General features: G+C 50.0%; 1 protein-coding gene across 1 annotated transcript in view; it reads left to right on the top strand.

The window, feature by feature from the left end:
• LOC121542746 (DEP domain-containing mTOR-interacting protein) overlaps positions 1–20,000 on the top strand; it is a gene marked incomplete at its 3' end in the record, with an annotated part of 61,255 nt that overhangs the window by 20,885 nt on the left and 20,370 nt on the right. The window contains exons 6-7 of the mRNA XM_045218415.1: positions 9,969–10,151; positions 14,747–14,884. Of these exons, the coding sequence (XP_045074350.1) occupies positions 9,969–10,151; positions 14,747–14,884 (321 nt within the window). The remainder of the gene's footprint in view (positions 1–9,968; positions 10,152–14,746; positions 14,885–20,000) is intronic.

Raw genomic sequence — 20,000 nt, 5'->3', positions numbered from 1 at the left:
CCCTCCTCTCAGCCCTCCTCTCAGCCCTCCACTCAGCCCTCAACCCTCCTCTCAGCCCTCCTCTCAGCCCTCCTCTCAGCCCTCCACTCAGCCCTCAACCCTCCTCTCAGCCCTCCTCTCTGCCCCCTCTGCCCTCCTCTCTGCCCTCCTCTCTGCCCCCCCTCAGCCCTCCTCTCTGCCCTCCCCTCAACCCTCCTCTCAGCCCTCCTCTCTGCCCTCCCCTCAGCCCTCTCTGCCCTCCTCTCTGCCCTCCTCTCAGCCCTCCTCTCAGCCCTCCTCTCAACCCTCCTCTCTGCCCTCCTCTCTGCCCTCCTCTCTGCCCTCCTCTCTGCCCTCCCCTCAGCCCTCCCCTCAGCCCTCCTCTCAGCCCTCAGCCCTCCTCTCAGCCCTCTGCCCTCCTCTCAGCCCTCCTCTCTGCCCTCCTCTCAGCCCAGGTGTCACGATCGTTTACGAACGAGAAGGACCAAGGCGCAGCGTGATAAGCATACATGTTTATTTAACGAATAAACACCACGACAAAACAACAGTCCAAGGTAGCATACACACAACATACCTTACACGGAACAAGATCCCACAACTAACAGGTGCCAAAAGGCTGCCTAAGTATGGTCCCCAATCAGAGACAACGAGCAACAGCTGCCTCTGATTGGGAACCACACAGGCCAACATAGATCTACACATTCTAGATCTTAAACATAGAACATCGACATAGCAAACACAACACAGCTGACTCAACAAATACAAGTCCTCAGAGTCAGGGCGTGACAGTACCCCCCCCCCCCAAAGGTGCGGACTCCGACCGCGCCACATAAACATAACAGGGTAGGGGCTGGGTGGGCATTCTGCCTCGGAGGTGGATCCGGCTCCGGGCGTGACCACCACTTACTCTCCACCTCCCTGTTGCACCCCTGGTCTGGTCTGGACCTCGGCGCGCTGCTTCCCCTCTCCTTCCTCCCACGACGTACCAAGCCCTGTCTGGCCCCTGGTGTGGGAGACCCCGAACCTGGAGAGGGGCTGACGTCTGGGTCTGGACAGGAACCACTGACTGGAGCTGGACCCGAAGACGGTGGATCGAACTGCTCTGGCTCCGGAGTGGAACCGCTGACCGGAGCTGGATCAGGCACTGATGGAGCGGACTGCTCTGGCTCCGGAGTGGAGCGGCTGACCGGTGCTGGACTGGACCCCGGTGGAGCGGATTGCTCTGGCTCCGGAGTGGATCCGCTGACCGGAGTTGGACCGGACCCCGGTGGAGCGGATTGCTCTGGCTCCGGAGTGGAGCAGCTGACCGGTGCCGGACCAGGCACCGGTGGAACAGGCACGGGCCGTGCCGTACTGGACACACGCACCACTGGCTTGGTGCGGGGAGCAGGAACGGACCGGGCTGACGACGCGCACCACTGGCTTGGTGCGGGGAGCAGGAACGGGCTGTACCGGACTGGCGACGCGCACCACTGGTTTGGTGCGAGGGACAGGAACAGGCCGGACCAGACTGGCGACGCGCACCACTGGCCTGGTGCGGGGAGCAGGAACAGGCCGGGCCGGGCTGGCGACGTGCACCACTGGTTTGGTGCGAGGAACAGGCCGGACCGGGCTGGCGACGCGCACCACTGGCTTGGTGCGAGGAACAGGAACAGGCCGGACCGGGCTGGCGACGCGCACCACTGGCTTGGTGCGACTGCCGGAACAGGCCGGACCGGGCTGGCGACGCGCACCACTGGCTTGGTGCGAGGAACAGGAACAGGCCGGACCGGGCTGGCGACGCGCACCACTGGCTTGGTGCAAGGGGCAGGAACAGGCCGGGCTGGCGACGCGCACCACTGGCTTGGTGCGAGGGACAGGATCAGGCCGGACCGGGCTGGCGACGCGCACCACTGGCTTGGTGCGAGGGGCAGGAACAGGCCGGGCCGGGCTGGCGACGCGCACCACTGGTTTGTTGCGAGGGGCAGGAACAGGCCGGGCCGGGCTGGCGACGCGCACCACCGATTTGGTGCGAGGGGCAGGAACAGTCCGGGCCGGGCTGGCGACGCGCACCACTGGTTTGGTGTGAGGGTCAGGAACACGCCGGACCGGGCTGGCGACGCGCACCACTGGCTTGGTGCGAGGGGCAGGAACAGGCCAGACCGGGCTGGCGACGCGCACCACTGGCTTGGTGCGAGGGACAGGAACAGGCCGGGCCGGGCTGGCGACGCGCACCACTGGTTTGGTGCGGGGAGCAGTAATGGGTCGGGCCGTACTGGGAACACGCACCACTGGCTTAGTGCGGGGATCAGGAACGGGCCGGACCGGACTGGCGACACGCACCACTTTCTTGGTGCGAGGAGCGGGACTGAGTTCCTTTATAAACCCCCGCTCCTTCTGCTGCCTAACCAGCTCCTCTCGCCGTGCTTCTACACTCTCCTTCTCCCTTATAGCCTCCTGTAGCTCCTCCCTCTGACCAAATAACTCCTGCTCCCTCTGGACCAATAGCCCCCGTAACCTGGTGGCCTCCTCTCCTAACCTGCAGATCCGGCCTGTTGCTGCCTCCTGCTGCCTCGTCGTCCACACCGTGTGCCCCCCCCAATTTTTTTTCTTGTGGTTGCCTCTCGGGTCTCCGTCGTCGGCACTGTTGGCGCCGTTTCACCTCTCCTACCTGGGCATCCTCCTTCATCGCCTTCCGGTAGCGGACGGCCTCCTCCTTCGTAATTCTCCCCCAACCGAGGAGGACATCTACTAAAGTCACCTCCTGTTTAATTCCCGGCGTTTGCTCCTGAACACGCTGCTTGGTCCTATTTTGGTGGGATCTTCTGTCACGATCGTTTACGAACGAGAAGGACCAAGGCGCAGCGTGATAATCATACATGTTTATTTCACGAATAAACACCATGACAAAACAACAAACGAAACGTGAAGTCCAAGGTAGCATACACACAACATACCTTACGCGGAACAAGATCCCACAACTAACAGGTGTCAAAAGGCTGCCTAAGTATGGTCCCCAATCGGAGACAACGAGCAACAGCTGCCTCTGATTGGGAACCACACAGGCCAACATAGATCTACACATTCTAGATCTTAAACATAGAACATCGACATAGCAAACACAACACAGAAAATACACACCCTGACTCAACAAATACAAGTCCTCAGAGTCAGGGCGTGACACCAGGCTCCCAACCCAGTCTCAGGATGTGTCCCAAGTGGCACCCTAGACATTCCCTTTATAGTGCACTACTTTTGACGGGAGCCCTATTGTCCCAGGTCAGAAGTAGTGCACCATGAAGGGAATAGGGTACCATTTGGGACACAAGCTCAGTGTCTTGTCCTGACTTGAGCTGAACGGTGAACCTGACACTGATTCAGACACAGAGGATAATTACTGCTAATTCAATTGCTGACATTGAGAGGAAGAGCAATCATTTTGGGGACTTTGTAAAGGACATTTTAATTAAAAACTGGTGAACAGCACACAAAAGAAATGTACCTTGTCGTCATGGCACTTTAATATAATCAGCTCTGGTTCTCTTGGCTGTGGCACATCAGAATTGTCTCCCATCCTAGGAGCGACCAGGCCCAACCCTGCTTATCTCTCATCAGAGACAAGCCAGCAGTGAGTTGCAGCAGGATAGTACTGTATGGAGACTGCTTGCTGCCTTCTTGCTGCCTGTTGGCTGAGCCTACAGGCTCTGAGATGCAATCTCTTTCCAGTTTGCGAGGCTGTGTAGTGCAGAGCATGCTGTTTCCAGTTTGCTAGGCTGTGTAGTGCAATCTATATCCTAGCCAATCATACCCAATGACAGCAGTGGGGATCACAAATCACAATTTTGTCCAGAACTGCGAGAATATGTCCGATATTCACCTCGCATCCTCAACAGACCAGGCTTCGGCCCAAATTGCACCCTATTCCCTATATTGTTTCCAGTTTGCTAGGCCGTGTAGTGCAGAACGTGCTGTTACCAGTTTGCTGGGCCGTGTAGTGCAGAGCGTGCTGTTTCCAGTTTGCTGGGCCGTGTAGTGCAGAGCGTGCTGTTTCCAGTTTGCTGGGCCGTGTAGTGCAGAGCGTGCTGTTTCCAATTTGCTGGGCTGTGTAGTGCAGAGCGTGCTGTTACCAGTTTGCTGGGCTGTGTAGTGCAGAGCGTGCTGTTTCCAGTTTGCTGGGCTGTGTAGTGCAGAGCGTGCTGTTTCCAGTTTGCTGGGCCGTGTAGTGCAGAGCGTGCTGTTTCCAGTTTGCTTGGCCGTGTAGTGCAGAGCGTGCTGTTTCCAGTTTGCTGGGCCGTGTAGTGCAGAGCGTGCTGTTTCCAGTTTGCTGGGTCGTGTAGTGCAGAGCGTGCTGTTTCCAGTTTGCTGGGCCGTGTAGTGCAGAGCGTGCTGTTTCCAGTTTGCTGGGCCGTGTAGTGCAGAGCGTGCTGTTTCCAGTTTGCTGGGCCGTGTAGTGCAGAGCGTGCTGTTTCCAGTTTGCTGGGCCGTGTAGTGCAGAGCGTGCAGTGTTCTTGTGCTCTTCCCGGGCCCTGTGTCTGTGTGACAGCAGGACAATGGGCTGACCAGGGAGCAGGCAGGCAGGGCTACAACTCCAGAGAGACTGCATCCACCGCTGGATTCACACCCACCACCCACACCCTGCCTCTGTCTGGATTCCTCTCCTCCGCTGGCACAGGCCATACTGGGACGAAACCAATAATTAGCCTGCTCATTTTGCTGCACTTGTTCATTGTCTTACGTCAGATTCCGCCTGAACTGATCTGTCTCGTATCTCGTAAAAGGATAATGCGATAGATCAGAAGTAGTCTGGCTACAATGGACGGACAAAACATTCTGAATATTACCTAGGTGACATCGTCTGCTGAACCCCATTTCAGCCTCAAAACTGTCTGAATTAATCTAAGCTAAAGCAGTAAATATGTCAATGTTCGTTTTCTTGGTGAGGAAGCCTTAGTTGCCCCATTTTACATCTAGCTAAGGTTTATTGTGCTTCAATGAGCAGTATTTCTGAAGTTTGACTATGTGCACGAAAACGAGCATAAAACAGCCGAGCCAGTCACTGAAATGATCTTTGACTGAAACGATGCTGCTAACCAACCGGCTATCTACTTAGGACTGAACACACAATGTTGAATCTTCCAACAAAAGCTAGCTAGCAAGCTACTGTAGCAAGTAATGCTAATGCTAACGTTATTATGAGTTTTCATGAAGCAGCTGTTCCTCCGAGTCAGCTGCTGTGCTCAGCTGACCCCAAAAATACGATCACGGAGAAACATACTGATCTATGGACTGATTTTAGCTAACAGTCAGTTCGTCTTAATTGCGGGGCTGCAGGTCTACAGCTTCAGGGTAATTTTAAACAGGCTAAGCAAGCTTTTTATGTCAGTGAAGGAGGAGCTAGCTGACTAGCTAGCTAGTTATGTCAGTAAGCTAGCTACAACAGTTAGCTACACAGCTGATCAAGTCACTGCCTGGCGACCAACATCCTGGCACAGAATGCGTGCAGGAGATAAGCCACCGCTTTGGTTTTATTTTCTCACAATTGCAAACTATTAAATCACTGTCAACGTTTGTAAAAAAATTTTAGCTAGCTAGTTATTCTGCCTATTTCATGGAGAGTCATACGAGAGCACAGAGATCATTTTTCGAATGGCGGATGCTCTATATTTGAATAGGAGTTCCACGTCCTACAGGACAGAACGGTGGAGGGACGAGCGACTGGGAGGAGTGTCTAGGGTTCTTCGTAGGCCTAGCTACATGGTCTGCAACCTGATTTTAGAGATGTGCATCTATGTGAGAAATCAGCGTATGAGGACCGTGTTGAACGTACACGTGCCCAGGAGACAGCAACCTTACCTTAGGTCCAGGGCCAGCTCAGTCAGGACTCGCTTGGTCGGCCAGTCCAAGCAGATTAGTCTTCGTTCAAAATGGTGACCCAAAATACACTAAGAAAACGACAAAGAGGCGGGCCTAACTGAAGAATTTGACTAACACAAAGAGGCGGGCCTAACTAAAGAATTTGACTAACACAAAGAGGCGGGCCTAACTAAAGAATTTGACTAACACAAAGAGGCGGGCCTAACTAAAGAATTTGACTAACACAAAGAGGCGGGCCTAACTAAAGAATTTGAGTAACACAAAGAGGCAGGCCTAACTAAAGAGGTTGACTAACACAAAGAGGCAGGCCTAACTAAAGAGGTTGACTAACACAAAGAGGCGGGCCTAACTGAAGAGGTTGACTAACACAAAGAGGCGGGCCTAACTGAAGAGGTTGACTAACACAAAGAGGCGGGCCTAACTAAAGAATTTGACTAACACAAAGAGGCGGGCCTAACTAAAGAATTTGACTAACACAAAGAGGCGGGCCTAACTGAAGAGGTTGACTAACACAAAGAGGCGGGCCTAACTGAAGAGGTTGACTAACACAAAGAGGCGGGCCTAACTAAAGAGGTTGACTAACACAAAGAGGCGGGCCTAACTAAAGAGGTTGACTAACACAAAGAGGCGGGCCTAACTGAAGAGGTTGACTAACACAAAGAGGCGGGCCTAACTGAAGAGGTTGACTAACACAAAGAGGCGGGCCTAACTGAAGAGGTTGACTAACACAAAGAGGCGGGCCTAACTGAAGAGGTTGACTAACACAAAGAGGCGGGCCTAACTAAAGAGGTTGACTAACACAAAGAGGCGGGCCTAACTGAAGAGGTTGACTAACACAAAGAGGCGGGCCTAACTAAAGAGGTTGACTAACACAAAGAGGCGGGCCTAACTGAAGAGGTTGACTAACACAAAGAGGCGGGCCTAACTGAAGAGGTTGACTAACACAAAGAGGCGGGCCTAACTGAAGAGGTTGACTAACACAAAGAGGCGGGCCTAACTGAAGAGGTTGACTAACACAAAGAGGCGGGCCTAACTGAAGAGGTTGACTAACACAAAGAGGCGGGCCTAACTGAAGAGGTTGACTAACACAAAGAGGCGGGCCTAACTAAAGAGGTTGACTAACACAAAGAGGCGGGCCTAACTAAAGAGGTTGACTAACACAAAGAGGCGGGCCTAACTAAAGAGGTTGACTAACACAAAGAGGCGGGCCTAACTAAAGAGGTTGACTAACACAAAGAGGCGGGCCTAACTGAAGAGGTTGACTAACACAAAGAGGCGTGCCTAACTGAAGAGGTTGACTAACACAAAGAGGCGGGCCTAACTGAAGAGGTTGACTAACACAAAGAGGCGGGGCCTAACTGAAGAGGTTGACTAACACAAAGAGGCGGGCCTAACTGAAGAGGTTGACTAACACAAAGAGGCGGGCCTAACTGAAGAGGTTGACTAACACAAAGAGGCGGGCCTAACTGAAGAGGTTGACTAACACAAAGAGGCGGGCCTAACTGAAGAGGTTGACTAACACAAAGAAACTAACAAAGACTGTCTGAGAGGCTTCTGGCCTCCTCTCTCAGAATCAACTTGATCGCTTGGACCTGAGGAAATATCAAGGCTGCCTGGCAGAACCCAGCCATGACCCGGTTGGTGCTGCCACCTGGGGTTGAAGTGTGGAAGTGTATCATGGTAGTGTGTTTCTCTATGTCCTAACATAAACCTTCCCCCACGTCATAACAACACACACCCACACACACACACACACAACCGTGTACACACACACACACACACACACACACACACACACACACACACACACACACACACACACACACACACACACACACACACACATGCATACACACACTGCATACTTTAAATGGCTGAACTGTAGAACAATAGCAGCCCTGCCTGGATGGATCCACATTGTGGGTTGTTTTGGTTCAGTTCCCCCACAGAATCACTGCATTCCTGGTTGATAGACTGACACAGAGGGCTGGTGATTTGACCATGGTGGATCAACACCATGGGCAGCCGAGTCAATGGGTGAATGAATAAACATAATCAAGAGTCACTGAGCATGTTGTTGTTTTGGTTCTGTTTTGGGATTGGCTGCTTCTCTAGATTATATATTTGAATCACAGAGTGCTGATATTTAGATCTTTGTGAATCAACACCATGGCAACCAGAGTTCTGAATAAACATAATCAACCCCATTTTATCCTGTTCATCCCCCTTTTTGAGGCACAAGGTGACAAAACATTATAGTTTAAACATTACGAACATTTTTCCAAGCTTTTTGGATTGCTGAAATGTGCTTGTGGTAACTGTATGTTTTAGACTGGGCATTGCATTGGACTCCTTGTCACTCAACCAACATAAGGAGAACACTTCCTCCTGGGATAAAAAAAACAAACTGCAGATGAGGAATATTTCCGTAGTACTCATTAATGACGCCAGACAGGACAATCCATCACTATAAAACCACAGGATCAAAAACACTTCATACAATAGCAGCTTTTATAGCATCACAAGGTGCATTCATAACCGACCCAGTAAGTAGATCATACCGGCTGTATTTCTGTATTTTGAAAGTTATGTATCTTGAAAAATTGATTGGCGACATGCAAAACATTTTGGGACTATATCAAAAATGGACTAATGAAACAAATGCAAACATATCGTTTTTTGGGGGTGGAGTTTTCCTTTAAGTCCTGAGTCCTAACCAATCAATTTTATTTTATATAGCCCTTCGTACATCAGCTAATATCTCGAAGTGCTGTACAGAAACCCAGCCTAAAACCCCAAACAGCTAGTAATGCAGGTGTAGAAGCACGGTGGCTAGGAAAAACTCCCTAGAAAGGCCAAAACCTAGGAAGAAACCTAGAGAGGAACCAGGCTATGAGGGGTGGCCAGTCCTCTTCTGGCTGTGCCGGGTGGAGATTATAACAGAACCATGCCAAGATGTTCAAAAATGTTCATAAGTGACAAGCATGGTCAAATAATAATCAGGAATAAATCTCAGTTGGCTTTTCATAGCCGATCATTAAGAGTTGAAAACAGCAGGTCTGGGACAGGTAGGGGTTCCATAACCGCAGGCAGAACAGTTGAAACTGGAATAGCAGCAAGGCCAGGCGGACTGGGGACAGCAAGGAGTCACCACGGCCGGTAGTCCCGACGTATGGTCCTAGGGCTCAGGTCTCTCAGTTGGCTTTTCATAGCCGATCATTAAGAGTTGAAAACAGCAGGTCTGGGACAGGTAGGGGTTTCGTAACCTAACCCCTTTGGCACAGTTATGCAGGCTTTATGGGCTTAGTTACACAAGTGAGAGTAGGATTTGATTTGTGGATGGCTTTAGTCGTATAGTCAGTCAAGAGTTGGCTTTATGTCTTTCAAGGGATTTGGAGATTAAGGAGCATTCAGAGCCGCCCCCCGTACTGAGAGTGTTGGCACGGTGACGGCCCAAGCTAAAGAGAGAGTCAGTGTGTGTGTGTGTGTGTGTGTGTGTGTGTGTGTGTGTGTGTGTGTGTGTGAGAGTGTGTGTGTGTTTGTGTGGGCACCAGCCCATCCCTAAGAGACGTAGCTGATTACTGGCATTGGAGGCACCATCGGAGGTGTTCTGCCTGATAGGAATAATTGAACTGAACTACCTCCTATTCTACAGTTACCAGGATTTACAGTCAGTTATATGAAACAATAACTATAGTTACCAGGATTTACAGTCAGTTATATGAAACAATAACTATAGTTACCAGGATTTACAGTCAGTTATATGAAACAATAACTATAGTTACCAGGATTTACAGTCAGTTATATGAAACAATAACTATAGTTACCAGGATTTACAGTCAGTTATATGAAACAATAACTATAGTTACCAGGATTTACAGTCAGTTATATGAAACAATAACTATAGTTACCAGGATTTACAGTCAGTTATATGAAACAATAATTATAGTTACCAGAGGACCTCCCGAGTGGTGCAGCGGTCTAAGGCACTGCATCGCAGTGCTTGTGGCGTCACTACAGCCCCGGGACAAAAAACAAACAAACACCTATAGTTACCAGGATTTACAGTCAGTTATATGAAACCATAACTGAAAGATCCTAAACAATACTTTTGTTTTGTGTTTCTCCCCTGACAGTGACCAACAAGCACCACTTTGTGGATGGAGGACTGCTGTACCAGTTCAGACTGAACTTCAGGAGGAGACGGCGTCTGATGGAGCTGCTGAACGAGCGCTGTCGTACCATCCCAGAGAGCCATGACAGCCCCTTCTGTCTCCGCAAACAGAACCCAGAGGGAGGCAACACCAGCTTCCTATCTGGTAAACCTAATTGTCTATCGATCCATCATATGTATTTATAAAGCCCTGTTTACACCAGGAGGTGTTGTAACCACACCATCTACAGTCACACTGGGGCTGAATCCCACTACAACCCTTAGCCCCTACTCCCTACTCCCTAGGCACTATCTACAGTCACACTGGGGCTGAATCCCACTACAACCCCTACTCCCTACTCCCTACTCCCTAGGCACTATCTACAGACACACTGGGGCTGAATCCCACTATAACCCCTAGCCCCTACTCCCTACTCCCTAGGCACTATCTACAGTCACACTGGGGCTGAATCCCACTATAACCCTTAGCCCCTACTCCCTACTCCCTAGGCACTATCTACAGTCACACTGGGGCTGAATCCCACTATAACCCTTAGCCCCTACTCCCTAGGCACTATCTACAGTCACACTGGGGCTGAATCCCACTACAACCCTTAGCCCCTACTCCCTACTCCCTAGGCACTATCTACAGTCACACTGGGGCTGAATCCCACTATAACCCTTAGCCCCTATTCCCTACTCCCTAGGCACTATCTACAGTCACACTGGGGCTGAATCCCACAACAACCCTTAGCCCCTACTCCCTACTCCCTAGGCACTATCTACAGTCACACTGGGGCTGAATCCCACTACAACCCCTACTCCCTACTCCCTAGGCACTATCTACAGTCACACTGGGGCTGAATCCCACAACAACCCCTACTCCCTACTCCCTAGGCACTATCTACAGTCACACTGGGGCTGAATCCCACTATAACCCCTACTCCCTACTCCCTACTCCCTACTCCCTACTCCCTACTCCCTACTCCCTACTCACTATCTACAGTCACACTGGGGCTGAATCCCACTACAACCCCTACTCCCTACTCCCTACTCCCTAGGCACTATCTACAGTCACACTGGGGCTGAATCCCACTACAACCCCTACTCCCTACTCACTATCTACAGTCACACTGGGGCTGAATCCCACTACAACCCCTACTCCCTACTCCCTACTCCCTAGGCACTATCTACAGACACACTGGGGCTGAATCCCACTACAACCCCTACTCCCTACTCCCTAGGCACTATCTACAGTCACACTGGGGCTGAATCCCACTATAACCCTTAGCCCCTACTCCCTACTCCCTACTCACTATCTACAGTCACACTGGGGCTGAATCCCACTACAACCCCTACTCCCTACTCCCTACTCACTATCTACAGTCACACTGGGGCTGAATCCCACTACAACCCCTACTCCCTACTCCCTACTCCCTAGGCACTATCTACAGTCACACTGGGGCTGAATCCCACTACAACCCCTACTCCCTACTCCCTACTCACTATCTACAGTCACACTGGGGCTGAATCCCACTACAACCCCTACTCCCTACTCCCTACTCCCTAGGCACTATCTACAGTCACACTGGGGCTGAATCCCACTACAACCCCTACTCCCTACTCCCTAGGCACTATCTACAGACACACTGGGGCTGAATCCCACTACAACCCCTACTCCCTACTCCCTACTCCCTAGGCACTATCTACAGACACACTGGGGCTGAATCCCACTACAACCCCTACTCCCTACTCCCTACTCACTAGGCACTATCTACAGTCACACTGGGGCTGAATCCCACTATAACCCCTACTCCCTACTCCCTAGGCACTATCTACAGTCACACTGGGGCTGAATCCCACAACAACCCCTACTCCCTACTCCCTACTCCCTACTCCCTAGGCACTATCTACAGTCACACTGGGGCTGAATCCCACTACAACCCCTACTCCCTACTCCCTAGGCACTATCTACAGTCACACTGGGGCTGAATCCCACTATAACCCCTACTCCCTACTCCCTAGGCACTATCTACAGTCACACTGGGGCTGAATCCCACTACAACCGTTAGCCCCTACTCCCTAGGCACTATCTACAGTCACACTGGGGCTGAATCCCACTACAACCCCTACTCCCTACTCCCTAGGCACTATCTACAGACACACTGGGGCTGAATCCCACTACAACCCCTACTCCCTACTCCCTAGGCACTATCTACAGTCACACTGGGGCTGAATCCCACTACAACCCCTACTCCCTACTCCCTAGGCACTATCTACAGTCACACTGGGGCTGAATCCCATTACAACCCCTACTCCCTACTCCCTACTCCCTACTTGTCTGTATATCTGAGAAGACTGTGAAGGTTTAACCAATGTGATGATTGGTTCTCCTTGCCTTCTAAAAGGCTTGGTGTATGTTTGGCCATATTGCTTACAGACACCTATCCAATCATCTTGGACCTACGGGAGTGCTGTAGGGTGTACCGTATGTGGGTAATGGCCATCAGTAGGTTTTAAGCCCCATAATGAGAAGCTAAAGTCAGCTAAATTAACAACCTCGTCAGCTACATTCCTTTAATATCCCCTTCAGAAGGAGCTGGCAGACCAAGCAATTATACCAAACGGTGACAGACTCCTACTGACGAGAATCTTCCAAGGTTACAGAGGAAAGTGCGGTACTGTGAGTTCCTCTAAGCTCCAGTTAACTGTTGTGGTCTGTCTCTTATCGTTGAGACTCACTGGAATGAGGAAGGAATGAGGGAACAGCCCCTCCACAACTTACAGATATGTGCTACCTGCTGCTGGCTTTGGTTCCTGACAAAAACATCTATATGTGAGGGATGTTCAGCAGGATTCTCTATGTTCAGCAAGATTCTCTATGTTTAGCAGGATTCTCTATGTTCAGCTGGATTCTCTATGTTCAGCAGGATTCTCTATGTTCAGCAAGATTCTCTATGTTCAGCAGGATTCTCTATGTTTAGCAGGATTCTCTATGTTCAGCTGGATTCTCTATGTTCAGCAGGATTCTCTATGTTCAGCAAGATTCTCTATGTTCAGCAGGATTCTCTATGTTCAGCAGGATTCTCTATGTTCAGCAAGATTCTCTATGTTCAGCAAGATTCTCTATGTTCAGCAGGATTCTCTATGTTCAGCAGGATTCTCTATGTTCAGCAGGATTCTCTATGTTCAGCAGGATTCTCTATGTTCATCAGGATTCTCTATTTTCAGCATGAATATCTATGTTCAGCTGGATTCTCTATGTTCAGCAGGATTCTCTATGTTCAGCAGGATTCTCTATGTTTAGCAGGATTCACTATGTTCAGCAGGATTCTCTATGTTCAGCAGGATTCTCTATGTTCAGCAGGATTCTCTATGTTTAGCAGGATTCTCTATGTTCAGCAGGATTCTCTATGTTCAGCAGGATTCTCTATGTTCAGCAGGATTCTCTATGTTCAGCATGAATATCTATGTTCAGCTGGATTCTCTATGTTCAGCAGGATTCTCTATGTTCAGCAAGATTCTCTATGTTCAGCAGGATTCTCTATGTTTAGCAGGATTCTCTATGTTCAGCTGGATTCTCTATGTTCAGCAGGATTCTCTATGTTCAGCAAGATTCTCTATGTTCAGCAGGATTCTCTATGTTCAGCAGGATTCTCTATGTTCAGCAAGATTCTCTATGTTCAGCAAGATTCTCTATGTTCAGCAGGATTCTCTATGTTCAGCAGGATTCTCTATGTTCAGCAGGATTCTCTATGTTCAGCAGGATTCTCTATGTTCTGCAGGATTCTCTATGTTCAGCTGGATTCTCTATGTTCTGCAGGATTCTCTATGTTCTGCAGGATTCTCTATGTTCAGCTGGATTCTCTATGTTCAGCTGGATTCTCTATGTTCAGCAGGATTCTCTATGTTCAGCTGGTTTCTCTATGTTCAGCAGGATATTGCAGAGCACTGATGCACATTCCATGGTGACATTATTCTTTAGACTTTGCCCAACCACCTGCCACAGAATGTCCAACCATCCGGAGGTGTACTGCTTTATGGAGGCAATATAGAGCTTACCCGGAAAGAATGCTTTCATTATAGACTGATTAGATAGACCTACACATGCCAGTCACGAAGTGCATGTGATCCTTTTACAACTAACAACACAACCTCTGACTACAGTAACACTTTGACACAGTATGTGCATCCCAAATAGCAACCTATTTCCATAGGGCTCTGGTCCCAAGTAGTGCACTGTATAGAGAAAAGGGTGCCATTTGGGACATTCTTAGTGTTCGCTCTGAAAAGGAACAAACATCGAATTGAAAAAGGGTCTCAGACCTTGAACATTTGTTTTGACTACATCAAGGGGGGGAAATGTGCTAACGAAAAAATGATGTCATCTGTCTCTCCTCTCTCCCTCTCCCTCTCTCTCCCCCCCCCCCCCCTCTCTCTCTCTCTCTCTCTCTCTCTCTCTCTCTCTCTCTCTCTCTCTCTCTCTCTCTCTCTCTCTCTCTCTCTCTCTCTCTCTCTCTCTCTCTCTCTCACCCCCTCTCTCTCTCCCCCCTCTCTCCCCCTCTCTCTCTCCTCCCCCCTCTCCTCTCCCCCCACCCCTCTCTCTCTCTCTCCCCCCTCTCTCTCTCCCCCTCTCTCCCCCTCTCTCTCTCCTCTCCCCACCCCTCTCTCTCTCTCTCCCCCTCTCTCTCTCCCCCCTCTCTCCCCCCTCTCTCTCTCCTCTCCCCCCCCTCTCCTCTCCCCCACCCCTCTCTCTCTCAGTGAGTCCTACTAAAGAGATCAAGATGATAGTGGGGATCCGTCGCAGCAGCATGAGTAGCAGCTGTGGCAGTAGTGGTTACTATAGCAGCAGTCCCACCCTCAGTAGTAGCCCCCCAGTGCTCTGCAACCCAAAGTCAGGTAAGAGGCTCTGCATTCTCCCTGAGTGACCTTAACACACTCTCTCAAACACACACACACACACACACACACACACACACACACACACACACACACACACACACACACACACACACACACACACACACACACACACACACACACACACACCACCGTCAGGTAAGATGCTCTCCATTCTCCCTGAGTGACCTTAACACACTCTCAAACACACACACACACACACACACACACACCACCGTCAGGTAAGAGGCTCTCCATTCTCCCTGAGTGACCTTAACACACTCTCTCAAACAAACACACACACACACACACACACACACACACACACACACACACACACACACACACACACACACACACACACACACACACACACACACACACACACACACACCACTGTCAGGTAAGAGGCTCTCCATTCTCCCTGAGTGACCTTAACACACTCTCTCAAACAAACACACACACACACACACACACACACACACAACACACACACACACACACACACACACAGGTAAGAGTCTGAATAAGAACCCTGTGCTGTGATGTTGTCACGCCCTGGCTCTGGGGACACTTGTATGTTGAGCCAGGGTGTGCATTTCATTTGTTAATCTAGTATGTGTATTTCTATGTTGGCCTGAGTGGCTCCCAATCAGAGGCAACGAGTGTCAGCTGTCGTTGGTTGTCTCTGATTGGGAGCCATATTTAAACTGTCTGTTTCCCATTTGGTTTTGTGGGATCTTGTTTCAAGTCTGTTTAGGCTAGACCGTGAACTGTCACGTATCGTTTGTTGTTTTGATCGTGTGATCATCTAATAAAAGATTATGTTTGCCTGCAACGCTGCGCCTTGGTCCTCATCTATGGTAGACGACCGTGACAGAAGATCCCACCAGAACTGGACCAAGCAGCCTAGTGAGGAGCAGAGTGGGTGGACCTGGGAACAATGGAGGAAGAGCTTCGACTGGGTCAAGCCGAATGAGGAGCTGAATGGCGGAGATTGGAAGCAGAAGAGCGAGAGTTGGGCGAGAATTATAGAGGCCTGGCCCACGGGGAAGAGAGACTCCCAGAAAATTTTTAGGGGGGGGCTCACGACGTCGGGGCAGCAGGAGGCCGCGATAGAGCGGCCCAGCGGGTTGCCAGAGGAGGCCGCCAGGTTACGGGGGCCACTGGTCGAAGAGGGGATGGAGGATGTAGAGGCACGGCGAGAGGTCCTGGCGTGTGTTACCAGTCCGGTCCGGCCCGTTCCAGATCCCGGTGTAGGGCCAGTGGTGTGTGTCCCCAGTACGGTCCGGTCTATTCCTGCTCCCCGCACCAAGTCAGTGGTGCGCTTCGTCAGCCCGGCTCGGCCCGTTCCTGCTCCCCGCACCAAGTCAGTGGTGCGCTTCGTCAGCCCGGCTCGGCCCGTTCCTGCTCTCCGCACCAAGTCAGTGGTGCGCTTCGTCAGCCCGGCTCGGCCCGTTCCTGCTCCCCGCACCAAGTCAGTGGTGTGCTTCGTCAGCCCAGTCCGGCCTGTCCCTGCTCCACGCACCAAGCCAGGGGTGTGCGTCGTCAGCCTGGTAAGGCCCGTTCCTCCTCCACGCACCAAGCCAGGGGTGCGAGTCGTCAGCCTGGTAAGGCCCGTTCCTCCTCCACGCACCAAGCCAGGGATGCGCGTCGTCAGCCTGGTAAGGCCCGTTCCTCCTCCACGCACCAAGCCAGGGGTGCGCGTCGTCAGTCCAGCACAACCCGTGCCTGGGTCACCGGTGCCTGGTAAGGTCCCGGTCAACTGCTCCACTGTGGAGCTGAAGCTATCCGCTCCACCAGTGTGCAGTCCAGCTCCGGTCAGCAGGGCCAGACCGGACCATGGGTACTTTGGGGGTTTAGAGAAGGAGTGGGGATCAGGCCCGGAGCCGGATCCGCCGCCTAAGCGGAGTGCCCACCCGGTCCCTCCCCTGTGGTGTTTGGTGGGCGCGGTCGGAGTCCGCGCCTTTAGGGGGGGGTACTGTCACGCCCTGGCTCTGGGGACACTTGTATGTTGAGCCAGGGTGTGCATTTCATTTGTTAATCTAGTATGTGTATTTCTATGTTGGCCTGAGTGGCTCCCAATCAGAGGCAACGAGTGTCAGCTGTCGTTGGTTGTCTCTGATTGGGAGCCATATTTAAACTGTCTGTTTCCCATTTGGTTTTGTGGGATCTTGTTTCAAGTCTGTTTAGGCTAGACCGTGAACTGTCACGTATCGTTTGTTGTTTTGATCGTGTGATCATCTAATAAAAGATTATGTTTGCCTGCAACGCTGCGCCTTGGTCCTCATCTATGGTAGACGACCGTGACAGATGTGTTGGTACCCTCTCCTCCACAAGACTAAGGTTCTGATCAGGAACTACTGAGTATCCAGAACCAAAATTGGAGTGTTTTGGATACTCAGCTAAGTTAATAGTAGCAGCATCACACTGACAGAACCAGCCTGTTCTGGACTGATATCTGTACTAAAGACTAGTTCCTACAGCTACAGAACCAGCCTGTTCTGGACTGATATCTGTACTAAAGACTAGTTCCTACAGCTACAGAACCAGCCTGTTCTGGACTGATATCTGTACTAAAGACTAGTTCCTACAGCTACAGAACCAGCCTGTTCTGGACTGATATCTGTACTAAAGACTAGTTCCTACAGCTACAGAACCAGCCTGTTCTGGACTGATATCTGTACTAAAGACTAGTTCCTACAGCTACAGAACCAGCCTGTTCTGGACTGATATCTGTACTAAAGACTAGTTCCTACAGCTACAGAACCAGCCTGTTCTGGACTGATATCTGTACTAAAGACTAGTTCCTACAGCTACAGAACCAGCCTGTTCTGGACTGATATCTGTACTAAAGACTAGTTCCCACAGCAACAGAACCAGCCTGTTCTGGACTGATATCTGTACTAAAGACTAGTTCCTACAGCTACAGAACCAGCCTGTTCTGGACTGATATCTGTACTAAAGACTAGTTCCTACAGCTACAGAACCAGCCTGTTCTGGACTGATATCTGTACTAAAGACTAGTTCCCACAGCAACAGAACCAGCCTGTTCTGGACTGATATCTGTACTAAAGACTAGTTCCTACAGCTACAGAACCAGCCTGTTCTGGACTGATATCTGTACTAAAGACTAGTTCCCACAGCAACAGAACCAGCCTGTTCTGGACTGATATCTGTACTAAAGACTAGTTCCTACAGCGACAGAACCAGCCTGTTCTGGACTGATATCTGTACTAAAGACTAGTTCCCACAGCAACAGAACCAGCCTGTTCTGGACTGATATCTGTACTAAAGACTAGTTCCCACAGCTACAGAACCAGCCTGTTCTGGACTGATATCTGTACTAAAGACTAGTTCCTACAGCTACAGAACCAGCCTGTTCTGGACTGATATCTGTACTAAAGACTAGTTCCCACAGCAACAGAACCAGCCTCTTCTGGACTGATATCTGTACTAAAGACTAGTTCCTACAGCTACAGAACCAGCCTGTTCTGGACTGATATCTGTACTAAAGACTAGTTCCTACAGCTACAGAACCAGCCTGTTCTGGACTGATATCTGTACTAAAGACTAGTTCCCACAGCAACAGAACCAGCCTGTTCTGGACTGATATCTGTACTAAAGACTAGTTCCTACAGCTACAGAACCAGCCTGTTCTGGACTGATATCTGTACTAAAGACTAGTTCCCACAGCTACAGAACCAGCCTGTTCTGGACTGATATCTGTACTAAAGACTAGTTCCTACAGCAACAGAACCAGCCTGTTCTGGACTGATATCTGTACTAAAGACTAGTTCCTACAGCTACAGAACCAGCCTGTTCTGGACTGATATCTGTACTAAAGACTAGTTCCTACAGCTACAGAACCAGCCTGTTCTGGACTGATATCTGTACTAAAGACTAGTTCCTACAGCTACAGAACCAGCCTGTTCTGGACTGATATCTGTACTAAAGACTAGTTCCCACAGCAACAGACCCAGCCTGTTCTGGACTGATATCTGTACTAAAGACTAGTTCCTACAGCTACAGAACCAGCCTGTTCTGGACTGATATCTGTACTAAAGACTAGTTCCCACAGCTACAGAACCAGCCTGTTCTGGACTGATATCTGTACTAAAGACTAGTTCCCACAGCTACAGAACCAGCCTGTTCTGGACTGATATCTGTACTAAAGACTAGTTCCCACAGCTACAGAACCAGCCTGTTCTGGACTGATATCTGTACTAAAGACTAGTTCCTACAGCTACAGAACCAGCCTGTTCTGGACTGATATCTGTACTAAAGACTAGTTCCTACAGCTACAGAACCAGCCTGTTCTGGACTGATATCTGTACTAAAGACTAGTTCCTACAGCTACATGACCTCTGGCAGCTTCAGTCTGGGGAGAATCACACAACATGGTGTAGTGGAACATGTCATGATCTGTCATACCATTTCATGGCTGCATTATCTGAAGTGTACAATCTGTGGTTTGAGCCCTGTAGTCTTCTATCCTGTGGGTCAGACTTCTAAACTGTTCTCCGTTTTGCTGTCTGTTAGCCTACAGATATCCAGGCTCTAGTCTTTGATAGGAGACTGTGTTTCAGATATCCCTGCTCTAGTCTTGAATAGGAGACTGTGTTTCAGATATCCAGGCGCTAGTCTTGGATAGGAGACTGTGTTTCAGATATCCAGGCGCTAGTTTTTTTTATTTTTTTTATTTCACCTTTATTTAACCAGGTAAGCCAGTTGAGAACAGGTTCTCATTTACAACTGCGACCTGGCCAAGATAAAGCAAAGTAGTGCAATAAAAACAACACAGAGTTACATATGGGGTAAAGAAAAAAAACATAAAGTCAGAAAATACAACAGAAAATATATATACAGTGTGTGCAAATGTAGCAAGTTATGGAGGTAAGGCAATAAATGGGCTATAGTGCAGAATAATTACAATAGTATTAACACTGGAATGCTAGATGTGCAAGAGATTATGTGCAAATAGAGATACTGGGGTGCAAAAGAGCAAATTAAATAACAATATAGGGATGAGGTAATTGGGTGGGCTAATTTCAGATGGGCTGTGTACAGGTGCAGTGATCGGTAAGGTGCTCTGACAACTGATGCTTAAAGTTAT

Source organism: Coregonus clupeaformis, unplaced genomic scaffold (genome assembly GCF_020615455.1).
Source record: "Coregonus clupeaformis isolate EN_2021a unplaced genomic scaffold, ASM2061545v1 scaf1557, whole genome shotgun sequence".
NCBI lineage: Eukaryota > Metazoa > Chordata > Actinopteri > Salmoniformes > Salmonidae > Coregonus > Coregonus clupeaformis.
This window is presented reverse-complemented; position numbering and strand designations above follow the sequence as displayed.